At 35.7% G+C, this 24,621-nt stretch overlaps 1 protein-coding gene across 1 annotated transcript; it reads left to right on the top strand.

The window, feature by feature from the left end:
* Nucleotides 1–90: 90 nt before the first annotated feature.
* LOC100368143 (structural maintenance of chromosomes protein 4-like) lies at nucleotides 91–24,263 on the top strand. Its single transcript, XM_085499744.1, has 26 exons — nucleotides 91–169; nucleotides 2,693–2,769; nucleotides 4,048–4,119; nucleotides 4,222–4,397; nucleotides 4,934–5,125; nucleotides 5,524–5,700; nucleotides 6,216–6,380; nucleotides 6,932–7,059; nucleotides 7,808–7,948; nucleotides 8,377–8,527; nucleotides 8,651–8,815; nucleotides 11,683–11,861; nucleotides 12,007–12,115; nucleotides 12,474–12,605; nucleotides 13,263–13,424; nucleotides 13,625–13,665; nucleotides 13,799–13,986; nucleotides 14,161–14,396; nucleotides 15,842–15,968; nucleotides 16,427–16,616; nucleotides 16,993–17,180; nucleotides 17,337–17,467; nucleotides 18,088–18,267; nucleotides 20,165–20,397; nucleotides 22,499–22,682; nucleotides 23,270–24,263. The coding sequence occupies exons 2-26, from the start codon at nucleotides 2,712–2,714 to the stop codon at nucleotides 23,426–23,428; spliced, it is 3,864 nt and encodes a 1,287-aa protein (XP_085355870.1). The 5' UTR covers nucleotides 91–169; nucleotides 2,693–2,711; the 3' UTR covers nucleotides 23,429–24,263.
* Nucleotides 24,264–24,621: the final 358 nt, after the last annotated feature.

Here is a 24,621-nt window from a genome sequence, read left to right on the forward strand (position 1 = left end):
GTCAGAAATCCCTCAGACATTGAAAAACAAATAATAGCCAATAGAGAGTCTGTTTATTAAATCGGGGTCAAGCTTCAAACCAATAACGTCGTTGAGCGCCATTTTTGATCATCTTTTGTGTAGTGAATGTGGTCGAGTTCGCGTCTGAAGTTTGTAGGACAGTCGATCGGTAAGTTGCTGTTGATTATCATGCCAATATAATATACATTCATTGTATAACTACGAGCTAACACGCATTATGACATTCTCCGGTTTTCCAACATAAATCTAGAAATTGTCCGTCAGTCTTGAACTGTGACAGTAATAACAAACATGACACTAGAAATCACAATATCTTTAAAAAATACAAGTAGACACAGACATTATTTCTACAGAAGATTGCAGTCAAGCCTGTGTCTTTATTTTATACCGTTAATATTTATGCTTTCTTGCGATGATTGATGGACCGTCACAAAAACAACATTGCACATCGATGAGGTCAATGCCAGGAACACCTCATCTCATGACTTACAGCTGTTCTGAGAATTATGCAAACAGTCACTTTAATAGCAAGATGGCCTGTAACTTTGCAAAACACGTGACGTTTGCTTTGTTACTTCTAGACTTTACTGATAGCATTTACTATTTCATAGGGAGGTCAACAATGTGCATGTCAATAGAACTGTGCCGTCAATTCTGGATTGTGTATTGAAAAGTTGCAAGCCATCCTGTGAATTGGCTGTTTCGAATAATTTGCAAAGCCACTGTGAAAAAAAAATATGATGTATTTAGAAAAATTATTATGACATTTTTATTAGAAGTAAGTCTTCGATCATGTTAACATTGTCAGCTGACTGCATTGCGATGAATGGGTATTTACTGCTGCTGTGATGATCATCGTTATCTGACTTTACAGTGTTAAAATGCACAAATTTAGAATCCTTGGTAGCTATGGATTCATGGCTCTTCTTGTGCTGGTCTCTAGTCTTTGTGATGGTACATTGTACATGTATTTTTGTTATCTCTGATACATTTGGTGTCGTTAAATTTGCTATTTTCAGACATTATGATTTTTATCAACACAGTAGAGCTACATTGTATGACTCCTCCCATAAACTTGCATAACACAAACAGGCAACACCAAAGGCGTCGCAAATAAAAGTACAAAATTAACAGTACTACTTGTATAACCAATCAATAGTAAGTTTATTGAACACTCACCAGTGCAAAAACTGTTACAAAATTTATCAGTTTGAAGTTGTTTTTCCTGGGATTTAGCTCACTAAACTGTACGTACCTGTAACTCTAGTGGCAGCCATTTTCTTGAGGTCGAACGAGGACAAAATTACTTGGCTAAGTAAAGTCACTGTATTAGAACTTCCCTCGAAAAGTAAAACAGCTAAAAAGGCAGGAAATGGTCATCTGCTGCTATTAGTATTTTGCTATGGACTATTTACTGTTGTGTACTCTTTCAGCATCCTATATTGTACATGCATGGAAAGACATTTATTTGTACATTTCTCTAAATAATAAATTGTGGGCAATATATGCATACATCTGTAGTAGACAACGCCAACAACAAAATGGCTGCCCGCGGAGTTACACATGGTTCGGAGCAAAAGAGTTTAATTACATATTATATAATAAATTGTGATGCGAGAAAATATTCTGCTTTTCTCAACTTTTATTTGCAATGCCATTTGGAGTTTCATGTTTGTGTTATGCAAGTCTATGAGAGGAACCATAGCTCTTCTGTGTCGATAACAATTCTAATGTCTGAAAATAACAAATTTAATGTATCAGAAATGTCTAAAATACCATCACAAATCCTAGAGACTGACAGAAGAAGAGCTATGGACCCACAGCTAAATCCTTGGTTAATTAAAAATAAAAATAATAGCTTATCTTAAAAAGTACATCAAAATTGGCAACAAGGGTGCAAATCATGCACTCTGCGCCACCATCTTGGTTATCTCAATCTGAATTCCTCTTGGGAACCTGCTTGTATCGGTCGTGATGTCACAATGTGCATTGTGTCGCAATGATTTTCAGTACTAAGGCATACTATGAATGAGGTATTTTCAGAGGTTCAGAGGTCAGGGTTGATCTTTTTATAGTGGCCTTCTTGTCTGCACTTCAATGAAATTTGCCTTGATTTATAATAGTTTTCTTTCCAATACGGCTTCATTTCTAATTTGTTTTCTGTTTTCAATAATTTTTTTCACTGGCAATTGAGAATTAAAAACTGCAAATAACTGCTGTGCAGCAAATCAAAATAGATCTTCATTATGTATGTGATTTGTGAGTCTTGTTTCTCTCACATTGTTGTCACTATTAGACAAATTATTACAAATCTAGTATTTGTTTTTGAATTTAGAGAAGCCATACCCCTGAAAGACCACACTGTTTTTGTATTGTAACAAATATGAATTACCTTTTGATCAATGTATGTTGTTGTAAATTTGTGTCAGACTGACATTTATAAAGTTTAAAACAAAGCAATAAGTATTGTAGATTAAATTTCAAGCATCACTGACAAAAAGCAAGCATCATGGACGAGTGTTGAATCGTCACAGTACCGTGATTCTTCAGAGGCCCAGGGAGAACACTGTGATCTGAATAAAAAATGTACATTTTTCACTTCCTAACTTATTGTAATTGATATTTTATATATTTATGCATTTATTTTCTTGTGATGAATCTTGTTTTGTAGACATTTCCTATAATCAATCATGGAGGATTCAGAAACCTGTGCCATGGAACTGGTGGAAGGAGAGAAACCAAGTGGAGGTAGGTACATTTACATGGAAAACATTGTACCGGATTCTACCGTAAATTCACCCAGGGCAGTTGAACGGCAGTTCGGGTTTTTAAACAAATAAATTAAGACCAAAAAACCGCCCAGGCAGTTTTTTAAGGTGTTATTTTAATGTATTCTGATGCCTAAAAGTTTCGTCGAAGTCATTGACGCCTATTCAAAAGTATTTGATCATACAACATCGGCAAATATCTTCCATGCTAGGTTCAATAACATTAACATATTTAAATATGTTATGGTAATTTGAACACGTTGGCATCATCCATCGTTTTCATTGGTTAATTATCGATTTGACCTTTCAGATCAGGTCAAAACATGGCGGATATTCATTTCTACAGCATCGAACATTGAAAATGCGATCAGAATCATTCGCTTACGATGAAATAGGTTGAAATTTATTTGCATTTCATAACAATTCAACGAATTTATTTTTTGCACGTTATTATAATCAATAATTGTAAAACGCAGCATGGCCAGATTGTGCTACCACGATCATTCGCTACTAAGCAATGCAGTTGTGTTCGTTGTTATTTGAAACTTCCTTTAGAATATACTTTTGTTACTAATAAAATGAAACAAAATAGTTGTATTTGGCGCACAAGGTTCGATAATGTGATTTTTTTTGGAGAATGATGTGCGGTTTACTTATTAATTCAGCTAGAAAAAAATGTATACAATTTTAGTTTCTTTCGTTTTGGGTGGTCCAACTGCCAGTGTTGGAAATCGGCGTAGGTGGATTATTCAATAAAAATATATGATAATTTTTTGAAAATTTGAACCCCAAATAAGGGCCCACCAGCTGTGAAACCCACCAGGGCGATTTTTTGGATGGGCAAATTTACGGCACAATCCGGTACTTCTTGGTTAGAATGTCACTTACACTTTGCTTCGATTATAGGGAAAGCCAATGCTCTGATGGTTCTAGTTTGTGCAATGTCTCTTGGTTGTGTGCTTTGCTTTGCATTGGACATTATACATGTAGTTAGTACCTTGAGTACACATTTTGTTGATCAGATTTGAAACTGCTGACTAGTGGCCATTTTGTTTCAATCAATGCTGTTTCAGATATTTTTGGCTCTTTCATTTGTCTCATTTCTTCGTCTTACTTTGGCAGATTTTGTTCAAGGCTGTTGCAAAGACAAGACATAATTTTGTGTTCTCAAATGATAACTCTAAATAAAACAGGGACTACCGATAATGTCATTGTCAATTAATCATGTTGTTTACTATAAATATCATCATTATTGTAGATATGCTTACTGACATGGATGAATCAGAAACCTGTGTTATGGAGCTTGTTGATGGCAAGCAGCAAACTAACGGTATGTTTATTATTACCTAATGTTGAAACACTATGCATCCAGTTTCTACCTGTGTTGTCTTGAATGAATTTTTACTAAATGTGTACTGTTATATTACAATAGAAAAATGTGAGCCACAAAGCAATGGAGTTGATTCATCAAATGTTACAAGTCAGAATGGCGTAACCTCACCGGCTGAAATTAAGAAGAGTGTTGAACCAAGACTAATGATCACACATATTGAGAATGAAAACTTTAAATCTTACGCTGGCAAGAGAACTTTGGGACCATTTCACAAGGTACATTATGTCCCAAGCAGAACTTGAATTTGTGTTTGACCATGAAAGGGACGATATGTCTTTTATGTTGTAACTTTCAGTTCAGAACAGTAGGGGTTGTTGATGAGTTAATTATTTCTATTGGCACAAAATGGATATGCAAATTGTACATTATTGTTATGCAAAATAGCTGACGTGTTTGGTATTTACATGAAACAATGGTGTATGCCTTTTTCACTTGGTCAGCCGAAATGATTACAAGTATCTGCAGAGGTTTTTCTAGAAAAAAACTGCAAGAGGGAGCACTGCAATTCAGCAGCACCACCAAGTGGGGGAGATAGGGTTCTCCCTACCAGGGTGTGGAGTTTTTCATAATTCTAAGTTAAAATGGAGCATTTTATATCTTCCTTGGGGCCAAAATTACTATCAGACAGGTCACAGTTGAAGACTGGCCACATGTGATCCCTGGTCAATCAGAATTTTATTGTTGCCAGAGGTTCTGCTCCCCAGGGTAAGGGACGCATGGCCATAGCATTTGTTTGTTTTTTTCCTTCCAGAATTTTTCTTCCATTGTTGGACCAAATGGTAGTGGTAAATCTAATGTGATTGATGCTATGCTTTTTGTATTTGGTTACCGAGCCAACAAGATCCGATCTAAGAAGATATCCGTTTTAATCCATAACTCAGAAAATCATAAAAATATCAACAGTTGCAGCGTGCATGTTCATTTCCAGAAGATAATAGATTTGGTGAGGATTGGTAGCATTTTATTTTGTCATTTCATTTTTGTAAATGTTATTCCTATGAAGAAATTTTCCCTCTTTCAATAGTTTTACAGTCAGTTACAACTTGGATAGGTACCAAGCGTTTCTTTCTGAGTACTGTAAAATACTTGATTTTATTGCTGTAGAATCTGAATCCATTATGTTACTATTGTAGGCCAATGAAGGCCAATCCCTAACTGTCTTGGAGCCGAGCCCTTCAAATTTTCATCACAATTTCAAATAGGTCTAGCCTTTGGTGCCCTAGAAATACCAAAGTTGAAGCCCTGCTGTTGAATATATGAATTACTGCCCAGGTGATGTGTCAAATGCTAGCACATTTAAGTTCCCCTCCAACTATCACACGTATGTTTCTTTTTTATTAGGATGGAGATGAATATGAAGTGGTACCGAACAGTAAACTGACTGTGTCTCGTTCCGCGTACCGTGATAACTCATCCAATTACTATCTCAATGGTAAAAAAACGCCATTCAAAGAAATAGCCGTTTTACTGAGAAAAGTTGGCATTGATTTGGACCATAACAGATTTCTCATACTCCAGGTATGCCTAGTGTTACACCATGATTGCATTGCTTCACTGCTGATTATATGGTTATTTTTGGCAACTTATTTAAACTCACCAGATGTCATGTTAATGATTATTACCGGTACATTGTATTATCTTCTATTTGAACTCACTCTTAAAACTTACAATGTAGAATGTTTGAGCACAGCTCAGGTATGCGATAGCTTTAATTAGCATCAATCACCTGTCAACCAGTTGCAAACATTTGCTCAAGGAAATCATGTTAATACCTTAAAAAGCCTAATTACGCATGTATGAGTACTGTAAAATCTGTATTAGAAGCCGCAGTTTCTATTAAAATGGTACAATGCGACAGAGGGTGTGCGGCTTCAATTAGAACATCTACACACACAAAAATTGGGTGCGACTTCTATTAGGGATGCGGCTTCTAATACAGATTTTACGGTACTATATTTTATTTGGTCAACTTCCAATCGCATTGCATACGTTTATTTGGGTAACATTGTCTTGCTGTGGTTTGTATTGATAAGGGAGAAGTGGAACAAATCAGTATGATGAAACCCAAGGCGTTGACAGAGCACGAGGAGGGAATGTTAGAGTACCTAGAAGACATCATTGGCAGCAGTAAATACAAAGAACCAATAGAGGAATTGGCGAAACAAGTGGAAGAACTCAATGAACAGAGAGGAGAAAAGGTAATTTGTTTAGATCTTAAAGTTGCATTGTCGTAAAATCTAAGTCCCAAGCCTGAAAAGGTAACTTGATCAAAAAACTAGTAACTGCATTCACTGTTTTACTGATTGAACCATTGCACTAAAAGCAACTGACCTTGGAACTACGTAATGTTCGATGTTCATTATTTGTGCACTGGTAACATATGTAAGAAAGTCATTTTATAAATTAAAAATGGAGGGACATCATGGCTATAATAGTAAAAACTTATATCAGACTAATCTTAATGGAAAATACTTCACATCAAAAACTGGGTTTATAATATACTCAATCTTGAATCATCAACCAGAGGATTCCGCACATGATCAGCAACTTGATGACACTCTAAGATGCTGAGAACTCAATCACAACAAAATCTACAGAACTGCCCGGTGATGTTCCGCAATTGACAACAAATTCTGATATGGATACATGTATCTTGCAAATACTAGACCTGTTACATTTACTACAGTCAACACCACCTTCAAAAAAAATTTTGCTGACAATACAATTTTAATCACTTTACATCTCACAGCTGAACAGGGTGAAAGTAGTAGAGAAAGAAAAGGATGAACTGGAAGGAACAAAGAACGAAGCAATGGCGTATCTATTGCTGGAAAACAATATCTCTAAGAAAAAGAATGTTCTCTTTCAGAGATATGTGTAAGTAGAAATAATTTATTTCTAATTTACTAGAGGTAAATTCGGAACAAATTCTTGATTATTTTGATAATTTACGGGTTGCATCAAGGTGGTATTCTGAATCTGATAATATTCAGTACTTAAGATTATGTTGGAATATACCAAATCTAGTTACATTATCACACATGCAAAATCCAAGAAAATATTGGGTACAATGTATCAGTTTCTTTATGGTCAAATTTAAAAAAAAACGTACCTTACATAGCAGTGAATGTAGGTTTTGAACAAATTTGAAACATTGTGTTTTCAAAAATGTATACCAAACTTACTAGAGTCGTCAGTACATTTTCATTGTGACTTCATCCAAGGAAACATTACTACAGTTAGTATCTTTATTCTTTAATTTTCAAACAGGAATAAGTTTACTCCACAGTATATGAGCAGTTGCACCTATACTTATTTTATACAGCATGTTTTGTTAGCGACTTGCACACACCCAGATAATTATGCAATAGAATGCGACTCATTAAGAACTGTTACACTGGACATCTTTCTGTTCACTTTGATGTTTGCTACAGTTACCTGTCCCTGTCTTTGGTTATGTTTCTCTCTACTGGCAAAGATCAAAGAATGATTGTAATCGAGATGTATAGCATTCAGAATTTGTGAAATTCCAAAAACTGTCTCGTCATAAGCATAAGATACACAAACATTTCAAGTGGTAACAGTTAAATATTGGAATTGTTGATTTGTATTATGTGTTATACAGACATGGATATAATAAAAAGCTGACTTCTTTAAGCGAAGAGCAGAAGAAAGCGGAAGAAGAGATGGCTTCAGTCAACAAGGAGATGGATGAGATGACAGAATCATTTAAAGAAAAGGCGAAGGAGCAGAAGAAAATTATGAAGTAAGTTTTTATGAAGTTTAAATCAGAGCAGCATGTGACATCCATAGCTCATCGTTGTTTACAAATAAGCGTCTGCCAATGAGCCTTTGCATTTTTAGTGTGTGTTGTTATTGTCTCTTAAAACTCAATTCCCATGTTTGTGCGGGTGACAGCCCCTCCACTTTAAGTCGATTAAGGTACACCTTTATGTGAACCACATTTTCTTGTTCTTTTATTGTTTCATGACATGTTACATCACTTTCTAAAAAGGTGACCAAGTTCCATGGTAGCTACAAGTATGTATTTTTGAGCTCGCTAGAATAAATCTCAGTACATTGTATGCTTAACTGAGTTGGCCTCAAATCTCAGTGGTAAACTTACAATGCTGTTCATAATTCATGTATTTCTATTTGATAACTTTTCTAAGTTTCCTGTTCATTTAATTCTAGGGCTAACGAGAAATTTCAAAAAGAGGCTGAAGACCGGAAAAATGACTTCAACGAGTTTGAAAAACAAGACGTGAAGTGCCGAGAGACTTTAAAACATGCCAAATCTAGAGATAAAAAATTGGGGAAGGCCTTGCAGAAAGAGAAAGAAAAGGTGACTGTTGAACAGTTGAAATTAATACAACAAACTTCTTCATATATATATATAATGTGATGAATAGTATGAAGGTGAACTTTGAGGCCGTTATGGAATAATATTGTTCATTGTAATTTGCAGTTGGAAGAACTGAAAGCTGTCCCGGCTGAAAATGAGAAACAGATAGAGAAAGCTACCAAGAAGCGAGAAGAATTTCAGGAGCAACAGAAGGTGGAAGAAGAGAAGCTGAATGAAATCATGGCTGGGTTGAAGACGGCGACCGAGGGATTACAGACAGAAAAAGACGTGAGTGGTGGACATTGTATGCTTGTTATGCTTGGAAAAAACAAAGACTAGTGTATTTCTGTTTATCTATTCTAGCTGATCAATTTGGTCATTCTTGGAGAAACATTGTATTTTTATTTCTTTCATCCTGTTTGAGATTCTGCACCAGGATAACTAACCTTGACCTTATCCAGTGGTACCGTACTTATCCGGGTAAGAGCCCATGCCTGGGCAAACGCCCACCCCCCACTTTTGACACAATAAAGGAGTTGAGGTCATATCCGGGCACACGCCCAGGGGGTCTTCTTCTACACAAAAAAAACTATTTTCGATTCGTTGACTGTGGTTGTATTAACACTAACAGTTGGCTTTCTTGAAGTCTGTCGTGATACTTATGAAAATTGTTAATTGCGTAAAACAAGGGGTGAACGCAAAATAGCTGTGACAGCTTTCTGCCTTCAGGGCAGCGCGTTCTGAATCATAACAGTCAGCAAGTCTATAAAAAATATATATTAAAGCAGAAACTGTAGTTCTCTTTTTGAAATATGTCGTGGCCCTAAAAATGGCCGGCCGTTTGGGTTGTGCTTCCTTAGAAACGATTCAGGCAAATCGTATAAGGAGAGCCGCAAGTGTCGCACTCGTTCGGCTTTAGCGCCGTCAACAATGAAACCAATGTTGCAATATTGTAGCAGCCCGTACCTGGGAGAATAGTTGAAATCACGTTATTTTGGCTTTATAAAATATTTTGTAGCAGCTTGTGAATTAATAACTGGGGTCAGCAATTTTGCAATGTTCGCCGAAGACTGCCAACTTTTTTACCATCTTTCATCACCGTCATGTAAACATTCTTCTGTCGTTGGATAAAAAAAAAAACTTCCTATTTCAAGTCCACTGCGATATCCATATAGTGAGACATTCCTACCGCCGGAATTTGCTGAATGATAACTTTCACCGTGATTAATAAGCGTCGAGTCTGATAAAAAAGCAATGTCACAATTTGACCTTTATGATGAAATACTAGTAGTGATGTCATTCTTAGCCAATCAGTAAAGCAGATGCATAAAGGTCAAAGATGATTGCTAGACTGTAAACAAAAGCATCGCAGCAGAGCGACCCCATTTTTAGCTCCGCTGTCGACTTTGTCGAGCGGAGCTTATCATATGAGTGATTGTCCGTCGTCGTCGTCCGTGTTTATATTGGGGAATGCTCGTTGTAATCTACCAACCTTCAACATAAATGACTTTTTCTTGAAAAGCACTTGTCTAATGGCTTGGATTCTTGTTATGTAGGTAGTTGTGGACCTCTGTTAGATTTGTTTCTTTATTGGCGCTATTTCCAATATTCAAAACAAAAACGTAGGTGATTCTATTTAATCCAAAACAGTTCGTTTTTTAGCTCCGCTGTCGACTTTGTCGAGCGGAGCTTATCATATGAGTGATTGTCCGTCGTCGTCCGTGTCAATGTTTTACTTTTTCGACTTCTTCTTGAAAACTACAAGCCTGAATGCTTTGATACTTGGTGTATATGTACCTTGGGTAGACCTCTCTTAGGTTTGTTCATTTCATGTTGATATCTTCAATTCTCTAATTTTGGTGAATATTTTTGTCATTTTTGGTAAAAAGTGATATTTTCGACTTCTTGTTAAAAACCAATGCAATTGCTTTGATATTACATATATAGGTACTACATGTGGACCTCTCTCAGATTTGTTCATTTTGTGATGATATCTTCAATTCTCTAATTAATTTATTTTGGTGAATATTTTTGTAATTTTTGGTAAAAAGTGATATTTTCGACTTCTTGTTAAAAACTGTAAGTCTGATTGCTTTGATACTATTCATATTGTTCATTTTCTAATGATGTCTTCAGTTCTTTAATTGAAATGTGCATTGTTAACAGCGGAGCTATCTCAGCCGATAGGCTGCTTGTTCTTGTCTCATTATTATGATTAGACATGAATGAAAAGTGCCAAGCTGATAGACTGCGAAATCCGTGGATTGAAAGTGCTAAGTCCAAATTGTGTGAGACGATATCGACGAACTTCAGGAATAAGTTGCAGGGATTTTGTTTGACAGCTACAGTGACGCCGACTTGGACTTTGAGGGTTTTGAGTTTGACGAAGATGGCAATGAACGTACAAATAAAGATCTGAGAAGTTTTTTTTCAAACAGCTATGAATTTTTATAATTTTTACTGTGTAAATTTGTAAATTATTATTGATCTTGTATGACGGTTGATGCGTAATTTGTCGAGACCGGAAATAATTTCACGCAGTTTAACCCCTGACATTTTAATTCATTTTGAGTTCACGCGTGTTGGCGGGAAAATCCTAATTCAAATGATTTCTCACTGTCTCTATTTTTATTATTTCTGGTTTATTTGTCACATTATAAGCAATACATTATTTTTGTTCTACTTCTGACTGTCATTAACTCACACATTGAACGCTCTGAATTTTATGTAATTGTAACATATTTGCCCACATAATTGGCTTGTCGCCATCTCCCGGTAATGTTTATGCACATGCGTCTATGAAGCAACAACACCTGATAACATCGTCTTCGAAAGGGGAAAATTGGTGGTGATTGAACTTAGCTGTCAGTGAATCAGCATACATAAACCACCAAATTATTATTCAAAAATTGATAAAAAAATGTCTCAATATATTTTATGAAATATGATAAAACATCTTGGGGAAATTTACAAATGTGACAAGGACACTTCCAACCTTGCAGGAACTGAATACTGGTAATATGAATATTAATAGAGTTGAACAACCAAACTGTGATCACATGCCCAATTAGCAAAAAAACGTACATTGTACATATGTCATTTATTTCAGTATTTAGCGTTAATCACAAAAATGTTCTTATCACTCTATGTAATAGGCAAAAGAAAAAGACTTGATGGGACTACAGAAATCGTTGAATGAAGCCAGGTCTAAAATGAACATTGCCAAATCTGAATTTGAACTGTACAAAAATCAGCAAAATACAATGTTTTCACAGTTAGCCACTGCCAAAAAACACTTGGACCATGCAGTGAACACAGTTCAAGCCAGAAAAAGGTAACATTTATGTTTGTGATGGTTTGATGTACAATGTATTTAAATACAACTTCTCTAGTATTGTGTTTGCCCAATGTCTGTATCTGCCTCGTCTTTTTTATGTTTACCTATAATCACACATTTTGGTGTTTTCATTTCATTTCAGTTCAGTACAAGATTTAGAGAAAAAGATTCCTGCAGTTGAGAAGGAACTGCACCAAGCTAAAATAGATCTTCAGTGTGCCGTAGAAGCTGAAGAGAAAGCTAATGAATCGGTAAAATTAAAAAAAAAATTATATGATAATAATCATAATTGTATTTAATTCATACTTGTATGTATGTGATGTTTATTGCAGTGACACAGTATGAAATGTGAGAACACGGTCACTGGTGTGTCTGGTGTGTCTGGTGTATGTCATTATGCTTTGTGAATGAGCGCATTTAGCCGAATGGCACACTCACGTAAGAGTGGTTTAAACTAACTGGTTCTACTGGCAATCATCTAACGATCTTGAGACGTGCGTAGCAAATCAGTCAGCAACTTAGCTGGCAATGTTGCTGTTTTGGTGTTGGAACATTATAGCAGTACATGTATATACAGGGTAACCAGAGATTTCTTGATTGTCTTCACAGGTTAGGAAAAATCGTGTCAAAGTTGAAGAAACTCGTAGTTCGTTACAGTCTGCCCGTAGTCGTGGCAAAGTTGTTGACGCGTTGATGTCACAGAAGAAATCTGGCAACATTCCAGGGATATCAGGAAGACTCGTAAGTTAGGTTAATTTGTTAGCCATGTGTGTGTCGTATATGTATATAAACTCTACTGCTATAATAAAACTGTTCATTCAAGTGGTTTAGCATGAAAATCCAATGCTAAGGACATAAAAGTCAGACCTGATACATGTATTTAATAAATGATAAGTTCAAAGAATATTTTCTGTGTGCGTGCCACTATTGTACAATGAGTTACTGCTTGATATTCGTAATTCTGGGAAATACCATAATTTTTCAAACAAAATTTAAAGGCTAATCTTTTTAATAAATGTTACCTACTGTAAAATACTTTATTTTCGCTTGGAATAAATTTTCGCTGAAGGAATGATTCAGTGAAAAATAAAATCCAGCGAATTCAACTCGTTAAAAATCTGTGAAAATAAATTCCAAACAAAACACCCAAAAAGTCTTTTCAGTGAAAATTAATTCTAGCTAGAATAAAGTATTTTATGTTATTGTGTTTTTAAAATTGTTATAACAGCGTTTTATTAGTATATGTACAATTCACTGAGATGTACATAATGTATGAGTAGTACGTAAAGAATTTTTAAATATAGTATTTCATGTTGTGACTCCAGATGTTCCTTGCCCATATGTTCTCACACACCTCAAATTCAAGTGCACCAAAGCTATTTAATTCTTTTGATTCAGGGAGACCTTGGCGCTATAGATGAGAAATATGATGTTGCCATATCAACTGCTTGCGGTGCATTGGATTATATTGTTGTGGACACCATGGAAATTGCTCAAAAATGTGTGAACTACCTGAAAAAACATAATATTGGCATGGCTACCTTTGCTGGACTTGATAAGGTATTTTATAGTGTTTATATGTCTATTTTACTCGGCGGATGCAGGATACGATTACCGGAAATTCTAATTTTTGTAACTGACAATTTGTTGTTTATTTGGCCATAAATATTATGCTTATACCACAGGCTAATGTCCTGATTAATGGTGGTAAGGAATTTTGTACTTAATATAACTTGAGCCTTTTTTTTTTCTATTTGTAGATGAAAACATGGGAAAAGCATGCTTCGTCAAAAATTGACACGTAAGTAATTCAATGCAAGATCATTGCAAGAGATTCACCTAAATAGAGTGCAGTATAACAGACGCATTAAAATCCCTACATTCCCTTGCCGATCTATAATATTTTGTAAATCCACTATATTCCCTACATTCAGACCAGAGAATGTCCCACGGTTGTTTGATTTGGTGAAGGTAGAAGACAAGAAGGTGCTGACAGCATTCTACTTTGCATTACGTAATACTTTGGTTGCTAAAGACTTGGATCAAGCAACAAGGATAGCATTTCAAGGCTCCAAGAGATGGAGAGTGGTGACACAAGCAGGACAACTAATAGATCAGTCAGGTGAGGTACCCCTCTCCCTCCCTCCCTGTGCTATGCTATGAATTTACAGAAATGAGAGTACATTTGTACTGGTAGTTGTTGAACAAATGGTCACCTGACTATAAGTGGTATAAGTAATCATAAAACGATATCCTACCTAATACAATTGACATTTTATTATTTCTTGGCTTTCAGGTACAATGAGTGGTGGTGGTAAACAAGTAGCCAAGGGTAGAATGGGATCATCGGTTGTGGTAAGCAACATCTCGGCTGAAGAGTTGGAAAAAATGGAGAAAAGGTTAAACGCAGATATGAAACTTGTGCAACATAACCATGATAACAAACTTCAACTTGAAGACAAAGTTGAAAAGCTGCAGCGATCATTGAAAGATATGAAATATACGCTGGAGAAATTTAATATGGATATCAAGGTCAGTTACAGCTGTGTGTGGAATGTTCCATCTCAAATAATCTGTTTTTAGCTCAACTTTATTCACACTCAGTTGTTCACAACTATGTAGTGTTCACTTATTACATGTACTGTATGTATACTGCTCTCTCTACTCTTTCTATAAAGTGTGTGTCACAAATTTTGTTGATAATGCTACTCTACATAGAACTTTCACTCATAGCACAGAATGTTTAAATGGTAGACGTCATCGTACTTAGTATTGTACTCAGTATTGTCTTATCCTTCCAACACTAATTAAAGTCTCCATCTTTGTTCATATCAAGGGACCCATATCTTGCACATACATGGTCACGCTGATCAGCTTAATTAATTTTTGTGTAAAAAAATAATGTGTTTTACAGGTGTTGTATGCTTCATATATTGAACTAGATAACCCATGACCAACTCCCTTTAAGAATATTTCCTTTAGGGAAATTTTCGGGTAATGAAGTTTTTGTGGAAAAGCAAATTTCGTCTAATTTGCACATTTTATTATTCGCGTTCTTCTTGCAGACGAATTACTAGTATTTAAAACAAGATCTTAACAAATAAGAACAAAGAGCATTTATTATTTAATGTCTGTTACTAATTCACACATTAAAAATGAGTGTTACACTTCCACTAGCCAACACACGTTCGAAGATTATCCTTATTATTACTGCAGTTCACACTCAGCGCGACAGCTATTTTGCCAAGTAAAAAATACGAAAATCAATGCATCGGTATTCAGACACTTTTATCGATCCATATGTGACATTGACACGCCAGAAGCTGGGGTTACTGAAGAACAAAAAATTCTGGCAATATTTGATGTATTCAGAGCACATCGATGTGAAGATTTTTTGAAAAAATTACATAACAACAGCGCTACTGTGTTTGTTCCGGCCTGTTGTAGCGATCGGCTGCAACCCCTTGATCTTGCCATCAACAAACCTTTCAAGGACTCAAAAAATATTTATTGACTGTAAATGCATTTTTTAACAATGAAATAAAAATATTACATGAATACTACCAGCCTAGTACTTTGTTTTTCACTGCTTGATGGACATGAATGTGAGTGGTGTGTTGTGTACATCGGCGGTAATACAAACATACAGCGCCCCAGTGGAGAAATTAAAATAAATAACCTCTAAACAAAATGTTAGCGCAGAGAGCTAGCTTCGCGCATTACACGAAAATTTAACTGTGAATAATTTCCCGTTCTACAGTATTTGTTAATTGTATTTGTCTTACTTCAGAGACATATTTTGGCAGGTCTTTCATTATCACAATATAATTATGTATCTCTACACAGCATATGACATGAAAAGTGCAGGTTAAAATGCCATGAAAGATCCTCCATAAATACATAGCTGATCTTACAATCACAATCTAGAGGTTTATTTCGCTAAATATTTTCCTTCAAATATCATAATTTCTTTACAGGCATCAATTGAACAAGAAGCTACCTCACGAAACCAAGTGAAGGAGCTGGAGGCGCAGATTGCCGCTAATCAACCAGATAAGAATAAATTAAGTGAATTAGAAAAGACTTATACATCAAACAAGAAAGGTAAATATCTATCATTAATTATTCATTTATTAAACTTAAATTTCAAAGCAGTATGCTAGTTTTTACAAAAATGAGAATTCATTGCTATCAAATGCCAGTCAACTTGTTTCAGATTCTCTAAATCTTGCTTGACTTTGTTCATAGAACCTTTATCAAGACCTGTTTACTTTTTCGTACATCTAAGTATTATACCAGACAATAAAATGCTAAGGTTGAAGCCTCGTCATGAAAATAAAATTTGTCATAAATCATATAATAATGTTCATTGGTTTATTATGTACAATTTATATACAGAGTTCTTGTCCCATGGCACAATGTAGAGAAGCATTATTTTGTGTGTTACAGTGCGTTTTTTTCAGAAAATATTTTTAGAGCAATTTCATAGAATACAATTTCAGAGAAAAATTGACACTTTAAAACCCAATCATCTTATAATGGTTATAATTTTTTTTTTTCAGATTATGACAAAATTGCTTCATCTGCCTCCAAGATTGAGGCAGAGGTACAGAAACTACACAAAGAAATCATGGATGTGGGTGGATTAAAACTGAATCGCCAGCAAGCCAAAGTAGATGCTGTGGTTATGGAGGTGGATAAATGCACTGGTGAAATCACTAAAGCCAATGTTGGTATAAAAAATGCTGAAAGGTACAAATAACCGAATCGTATTTTTTAATTAATTATAAATATTATTTTCCAACATATGTGGTGAATATATAATTTTATTTTTCACTTTTATGGTTGATACATTTTCTAGATGTCATGGTTACAAATAATGAGCTTACCTTCTCAGTTATCTTTCTCACTTTGAGGTGCATGACATTTTCGTTTTGGAGTCTTAATTCTTTGCTTACTGAGAAGCTCCAACAGAGTTCGAGATTGTGTGTGTTACTAGACAGGAATGTGCATCTGTAATGTATCTAATATTCTATTTCCCCCATAGAAACACACATGTACAATGTACCAAAGCACATGTATTCAAACAATGGAAAATACGGTATTCACTTTTACTCATTTTGTTCAGAAATATCAAGAAGGCTGAAAGCAAAGTCGAGTCTACAGAGAAGGAGATCGAGGAGAACAAGGAAATGATGGAGAAAATAGGAGCAGAGTTTCAGAAATTAGAAGACGATGCAACAAGAGTTTTACAAGCGTATCAGGATGCACAGGACAAGTTGAAAGAAATTGAAAATGTATTGGAGGAATCCAAGGGTAATTTTTTTTTTTTATTTCATCTCTTTCAGTTTGTAGAAAGTTTGCCTTGGTTGATTCTTTATGACACACACACAGTTTGTGTATGTGCAATGCACCATTTTAGGTACAGTGAGCAGCAGTCAATAACAAATCAAATAATATGCTTATCTGCAGAGGAGTTAGGACAATTACAGACAAAACAAAACGATTTAAAGAAGCAACACTTGGAAGTGCAGCATAGTCTGGAGAAGTGGTTGAACTTAGTGAAGGAAAATCAACAGAAGATTAAACATTGGAAAAAAGAGGTAAGTCGTTTTGCTTGCTTTAGTCAAACCTTTGTTAGTGACCACCTCTATATAAAGACTACCTGCCTATAGTGACCACCTCTATATAAAGACTACCTGCCTATAGTGACCACTTTTAGGCAGTCTCAAGGTATAACATATGAGCAAACCTGTGTATAAAAGAACACCTGTCATATGTGAGCACCCAACAATAATTTTGCAGATTCGCCTTTATTTGAAGACCAAAATAATAATTAGCATTCTGTTTATCAAACAAATTTTAATTTTCTCAAGTCATCTCAAATGTGTTTTTGTTGCAACTGGACAAAAACATATTAGTTAGTATTTCCTAAAAAAAAAAATTCAACTTCCATATAAAGACCACCTGTCTATGAAGACCTATTTAATGAAGTCCTTGGGTGGTTGCTATACACAGACTGGGCTGCATTTTGATCACAAGTGGATGCTGTTTTACAGAATTATGGAGGCAAAATCACTGCACTGCGTCAGTTTAGTCTAAACATCTTGTCAGAGTACTGTATTAACAGTAGAAGTATAATAAATAGAATTTATTGGAGAGTTCCATTTGTGCTGTGTGCTCTCAGATCACAAACTAAAAGTGTTAATCTAATTGTACTTAGACCAGTCGACTGACTCTGCACAATATTGAGGGAGAAGAAATGAAGGAGTTACCAACCCTGACTGAGGAAGACTTGGAGGACATTGACCCTGATAAAGTACAGTTTGAAATAACTGTACTTGAGGAGGACATGCACAATATGAAACCCAACATGGCTGCTATCGAGGAATACAGAAAGAAGGTTTGTAAATAATTAAAATCTTCATTCAAAGTTACGAGTTCAGCAGACTTCCATACATCAGAATAGAAGTGTACAAAATAACCCAACGATTCACATTCCCACAAAGTTCCAGTAGCAGTAGCCTATCTCAAAACTGAGACGAGAAACATGTTAGTCAGAAAATGTAATTTCAAACTCAATATGTGCATTATGTTATATCATTTGGAAAAAAAACACTGTAAAATTTATTGGAATCTGAAAACAGTCTGAGAAATTGTCCAACTATATACTGGATTTTTAGTCCCCGTTCGGACGGAGTCCGAAAACGGGGACTTATGTTTTGCCCTGTGTGCGTCCGTCCGTCCGTCCGTCCGTGATCACCTGTATCTCGAACATGCATGGACCGATTATGTTCAAACTTCACTCATACATCACACATTATATGGGACATATGCACATGCATTTTTTTCATGATCCGATTAACGATAGCCGAATAGCGGCCATTTTAAGGCCGAAAATGCATCAAAATGGCACATTTTCACCATTCCGGACCCGGATCTCAGTTATGCATGGACGGATTTCGTTCAAATTTGGTACATACATTAAACATAATAGGACCTTGATGCACGTCATTTTTTTTTTCGGATCAAGTTCGAAATGGCCGACTGGCGGCCATTTTGTTTTAAAGAATTCAGTTCTGGATCCGTATCCGAGACATGTCTGGATTGATCAAGTTCAAACTTCACACACACAAGGTACATCATGTCACAAATATGTATGTGCATTTGTTTCATGATCCCATTAACGATAGCCAAATGGCGGCCGCTTTAAGGCCGAAAATGCATTGAAATCGCACATTTTCACCATTCCGGACCCAGATCTCAGTTATGCATGGACGGATTTCATTCAAATTTGGTACATACATTAAACATAATAGGACCTTGATGCACGTCATTTTTTTTTTCAGATCAAGTTCGAAATGGCCGACTGGCGGCCATTTTGTTTTAAAGAATTCAGTTCTGGATCCGTATCCGAGACATGTCTGGATTGATCAAGTTCAAACTTCACACACACAAGGTACATCATGTCACAAATATGTATGTGCATTTGTTTCATGATCCCATTAACGATAGCCAAATGGCGGCCGCTTTGAGGCCGAAAATGCATTGAAATCGCACATTTTCACCATTCCGAACCCGGATCTCAGTTATGCATGGACGGATTTTGTTCAAATTCGGTACTTACATTAAACATAATAGGACCTTGATGCACGTCATTTTTTTCGGATCAAGTTCGAAATGGCCGACTGGCGGCCATTTTCTTAAAGAATTCAGTTCTGGATCCGTATCCAAGACATGTCTGGATTGGTCAAGTTCAAACTTCACACACACATGGTGCATCATGTCACAAATAGATATGTGCATTTGTTTCATGATCTGCTTAACAATAGCGGAATGATGGCCATTTTAAGACCGAAAATGCATTAAAATCACGTATTTTCACAATTCCGGAACCAGATCTCAGTCATGCATGGATGGATTTTGTTCAGATTTAGTACAATGTGTTGTACATATGCAGGTGCATTTCGGTCATGATCTGCTTTGAATGTATATGTCACTCAAATATGAACGGAACGGGGACGTGTCATTGACAATGACTTGTTGAAATCTTGCTTATTATGACCATTGACAGGTCTCTGTAATTTACATTAAGTACATTCTTTTGCTAATAATATAATATGTAGTTTGTTACCAAATTGGCTGGAATTTCCTGGTTAAGAGCGTAGAGAAACTAACAGAGTGATTCGCTGCCTAGTTTGTTCAATTTGTTTACCGTAATATCATCTGTTTCTAGATATGCTTATACTAACCTCAGCTTTTAAGTAAATGTTGTTCTCCCTTCTATTTTTTTAAAATAGGAAGAGCTGTACCTGTCCCGTGTTGCCGAGCTTGATAAAATAACTGAAGAACGTGATGCTAAGCGCAAAGAACATGAAGATCTGAGAAAGGAGAGACTGAATATGTTCATGTCTGGATTCAGCATTATTACGAATAAATTAAAAGAGATGTATCAGATGATAACACTTGGTGGAGATGCAGAGTTGGAGTTGGTGGATAGTTTAGATCCATTCTCAGAGGGGATTGTATTCAGGTAAGGAGACAGAATTGGAGTTGGTGGATAGTTTAGATCCAATCTCAGAAGGGATTGTCTTCAGGTAAGGAGACGTAGATTTGGAGTTGGTGGATAGTTTAGATCCAATCTCAGGGGGGATTGTATTCAGGTAATAGAGTTGGAGTTGGTGGATAGTTTAGATCCATTCTCAGAGGGAATTGTATTCAGGTAAGGAGACAGAGTTGGAGTTGGTGGATAGTTTAGATCCATTCTCAGAGGGAATTGTATTCAGGTAAGGAGACACAGAGTTGGAGTTGGTGGATAGTTTAGATCCATTCTCAGAGGGGATTGTATTCAGGTAAGGAGACAGAATTGGAGTTGGTGGATAGTTTAGATCCAATCTCAGAAGGGATTGTCTTCAGGTAAGGAGACGTAGATTTGGAGTTGGTGGATAGTTTAGATCCAATCTCAGGGGGGATTGTATTCAGGTAAGGAGACATAGAGTTGGAGTTGGTGGATAGTTTAGATCCATTCTCAGAGGGAATTGTATTCAGGTAAGGAGACAGAGTTGGAGTTGGTGGATAGTTTAGATCCAATCTCAGAAGGGATTGTATTCAGGTAAGGAGACGTAGAGTTGGAGTTGGTGGATAGTTTAGATCCAATCTCAGAAGGGATTGTATTCAGGTAAGGAGACATAGAGTTGAAGTTGGTGGATAGTTTAGATCCATTCTCAGAGGGGATTGTATTCAGGTAAGGAGACAGAATTGGAGTTGGTGGATAGTTTAGATCCAATCTCAGAAGGGATTGTCTTCAGGTAAGGAGACGTAGATTTGGAGTTGGTGGATAGTTTAGATCCATTCTCAGAGGGAATTGTATTCAGGTAAGGAGACAGAGTTGGAGTTGGTGGATAGTTTAGATCCAATCTCAGAAGGGATTGTATTCAGGTAAGGAGACGTAGAGTTGGAGTTGGTGGATAGTTTAGATCCAATCTCAGAAGGGATTGTATTCAGGTAAGGAGACATAGAGTTGAAGTTGGTGGATAGTTTAGATCCATTCTCAGAGGGGATTGTATTCAGGTAAGGAGACAGAATTGGAGTTGGTGGATAGTTTAGATCCAATCTCAGAAGGGATTGTATTCAGGTAAGTAGACGTAGAGCTGGAGTTGGTGGATAGTTTAGATCCATTCTCAGAGGGGATTGTATTCAGGTAAGGAGACATAGAGTTGGAGTTGGTGGATAGTTTAGATCTATTCTCAGAGGGGATTGTATTCAGGTAAGGAGACGTAGAGTTGGAGTTGGTGGATAGTTTAGATCTATTCTCAGAGGGGATTGTATTCAGGTAAGAAGACGTAGAGTTGGAGTTGGTAGATAGTTTAGATCTATTCTCAGAGGGGATTGTATTCAGGTAAGGAGATGTAGAGTTGGAGTTGGTGGATAGTTTAGATCAATTCTCAGAGGGGATTGTATTCAGGTAAGGAAACGTAGAGTTGGAGTTGGTGGATAGTTTAGATCCATTCTCAGAGGGGGATTGTATTCAGGTCAGTTTATGGAAGGACAAAACAAACCTTTGATAAGCATGCACACTGATTTCTCTGAATAAATACCAAAACTTTGCAAATCTGGAGAAATCAAACAATATTAGATTTTCCTAGAACCAGTGTAAATATATATATATATATATCCAACCACTAAAATATATTCCATTAGAAAATATTGTCTTTCTGAGAGGATATCTTAACATACATATCTTTTACCTTGAAAAATATTGTACAAATTTATGTACTGCATTTGCTCCATTACGTGGGAGTCAATTACCAATTGATGTGAAACTACAGACTAGTTTATTCTACACTTATAATTGTTATATTTTTGTGAGACAATTTGTCTCATGAGAGTAAAAAAACCTCTGACAAATGTTTTATGTCTTGTGAGAACACTGCTCTATCAGTAGTACATGCCCTTTATATACAAATGACACAGGTGCTTCCAAAATACGTTTTATAATAACTTATCTATCATGCAATCAATGAGTTTTTTTAGAGTATGTGTAATTTAAAGATGTGCTACTCATATACAAATACAGTATAGTGACTAATGTGATACTCACTTTTTTTTTTAATTCTTTGATATTTGTTTACTAGTGTAAGGCCACCTAAAAAGAGTTGGAAGAATATCTCTAATTTATCTGGTGGGGAGAAGACGTTGAGTTCTTTGGCGTTGGTGTTTGCGCTGCATCACTTCAAGCCTACACCGTTATATGTTATGGATGAAATTGACGCAGCTTTGGATTTCAAAAATGTATCCATTGTTGCAAATTATATCAAGGTATTCCTAATGTGTTAATTACTGTAAATTAATTTTTTTTTCGCTATTTTTGCTGAAGAGATGATTCATTGAAATGATGATTCATAAAACTACTTCCTGGGAAAAAGAGGATTAACATCCAGCAAATATACCATTTTTTCTATATTTCACATTCAACTAGTCAAAAATCAGTGAAAATAAATTCCATACATAACACACAAAAAGCCTTTTCAGCTAAAATAAAGTATTTTACAGTATTTGATGCTGCTGTTGATGATGATGCGATATATTATATCCTTGCCATAGGAACTAATGGGAAAATGCCTGAAAACAGAACATGCTATATTCACTCTATTTTGTACAATCAATTTTTTTGCGAACAGAGTACAGCAACCCCATATTTTAATTTTATTTTCTTTATCCTCCTGACATATATGTGAAAATATAGAAATTGACATTATTTTAACTACTGAGTGCATTCTACCTTAATAAGAGGGGAATGTATGGATAATAAGTACACTGTCCAGCTTCAACTTGCATCAACACCATTACAGTGAAATTCATTTTGTAAACTTCTAACATGTAACTTTTATATTTTTGCTATACAGGAAAGAACCAAGAATGCCCAGTTCATCATTATATCACTACGTAATAACATGTTTGAATTAGCCGACAGATTGATTGGTATATACAAGACTGACAATTGTACAAAGAGTGTGACTATCAATCCTAGAGCATTATCACAGGGCGTGCCAGTAGAATGCTAATACATTTGTTGTTGTATTTTACTGCAAATATGAGCCATGTGATTTTTATACAAAGTTTTTAACTGTTTTCTATTCTGATTGGCTACTGTCACTGCCTGTGCAACCAGATTGCAATGTATATAATATTAACCATTTACATATACCACAATATAATAGATTGTTTGCAAATAATGTAAAATTACTAGAAGTTTAGTTGCAGACTCAATCCTCTTAGATATTATTATACCGGAATGATATACAAGAAACATTTAAAAAAAACATAATGTACAGAAACATACAGGTTCATTTTGGCCTTTGAAAAGTTACGAGTTTACAGTTTTGTAGCCAAAGACTGAAATGCAGTCACTATATTTACAAAACAGGGAAGTTATTGTGAGTTGACAACGTTATGGCCCAAGATTTTTGTGAGCACTTCTTATGTAATTAATGACTATTATGGTGTAGTAAATAACCACCAAACAAAACTTCAAATTGTGGCCAGCTTCCTGGGTTAGGTTTGTAGAAGCTGCACCAATGGCAGAGGTTGAGTAAAAAAATTGCAGAGGGCCCAGCCCAATGTAGATGATCATTGTTTTACACTGTCACTATATTGTGTTGGTATTGATAGTTGCTCATGCTGAAGGTTTAGTAATATTGTACCATTCCTTTCGGTCTATCCTCTTTTTTTCTTGTAAAAGTTTTGTGGTTTACCTTTACCCTGCTTTTTTTTTTCTGTATGTGATGTCTGGTTCACCATGCTGAGATGACAGCCTAATAATAATGAACTCAATCCAGTTGAGAGATAGCCGTGTCTACTATCACTGCCATTATTTGAATAAATTTTTTTTATCATAAAGTTGAAGTTTTTATTGTTGCTTCACCCTTCCTGCAGTAGTGATAGTACATTCAGGATATTTTTAATACATTGAAAACCTTATGTTTGAAAATAGTGACCTGAATAATGAAGTCTATACAATGACAATGTTATTAAATAACCTTTTGTTCTGATTCAATTAATTTCACAATTTTATTTGTTGATGCAGGGTCACACATTGGAGCTACTGTAAAACACATTGAAATATTAGCTTTGTGTCATTTTAGTGAATTTTACATGATCTTAATCCAGCTAAAGTGCCAACAATCTCATATATAGTATACGATATTTTTTGGATTACCAGTAGCTAAAAATACATGCTTTACTGTAAATGCAACGC

This window comes from Saccoglossus kowalevskii, chromosome 1 (assembly GCF_978046115.1).
Source record: "Saccoglossus kowalevskii chromosome 1, keSacKowa6.1, whole genome shotgun sequence".
Classification (NCBI taxonomy): domain Eukaryota; kingdom Metazoa; phylum Hemichordata; class Enteropneusta; family Harrimaniidae; genus Saccoglossus; species Saccoglossus kowalevskii.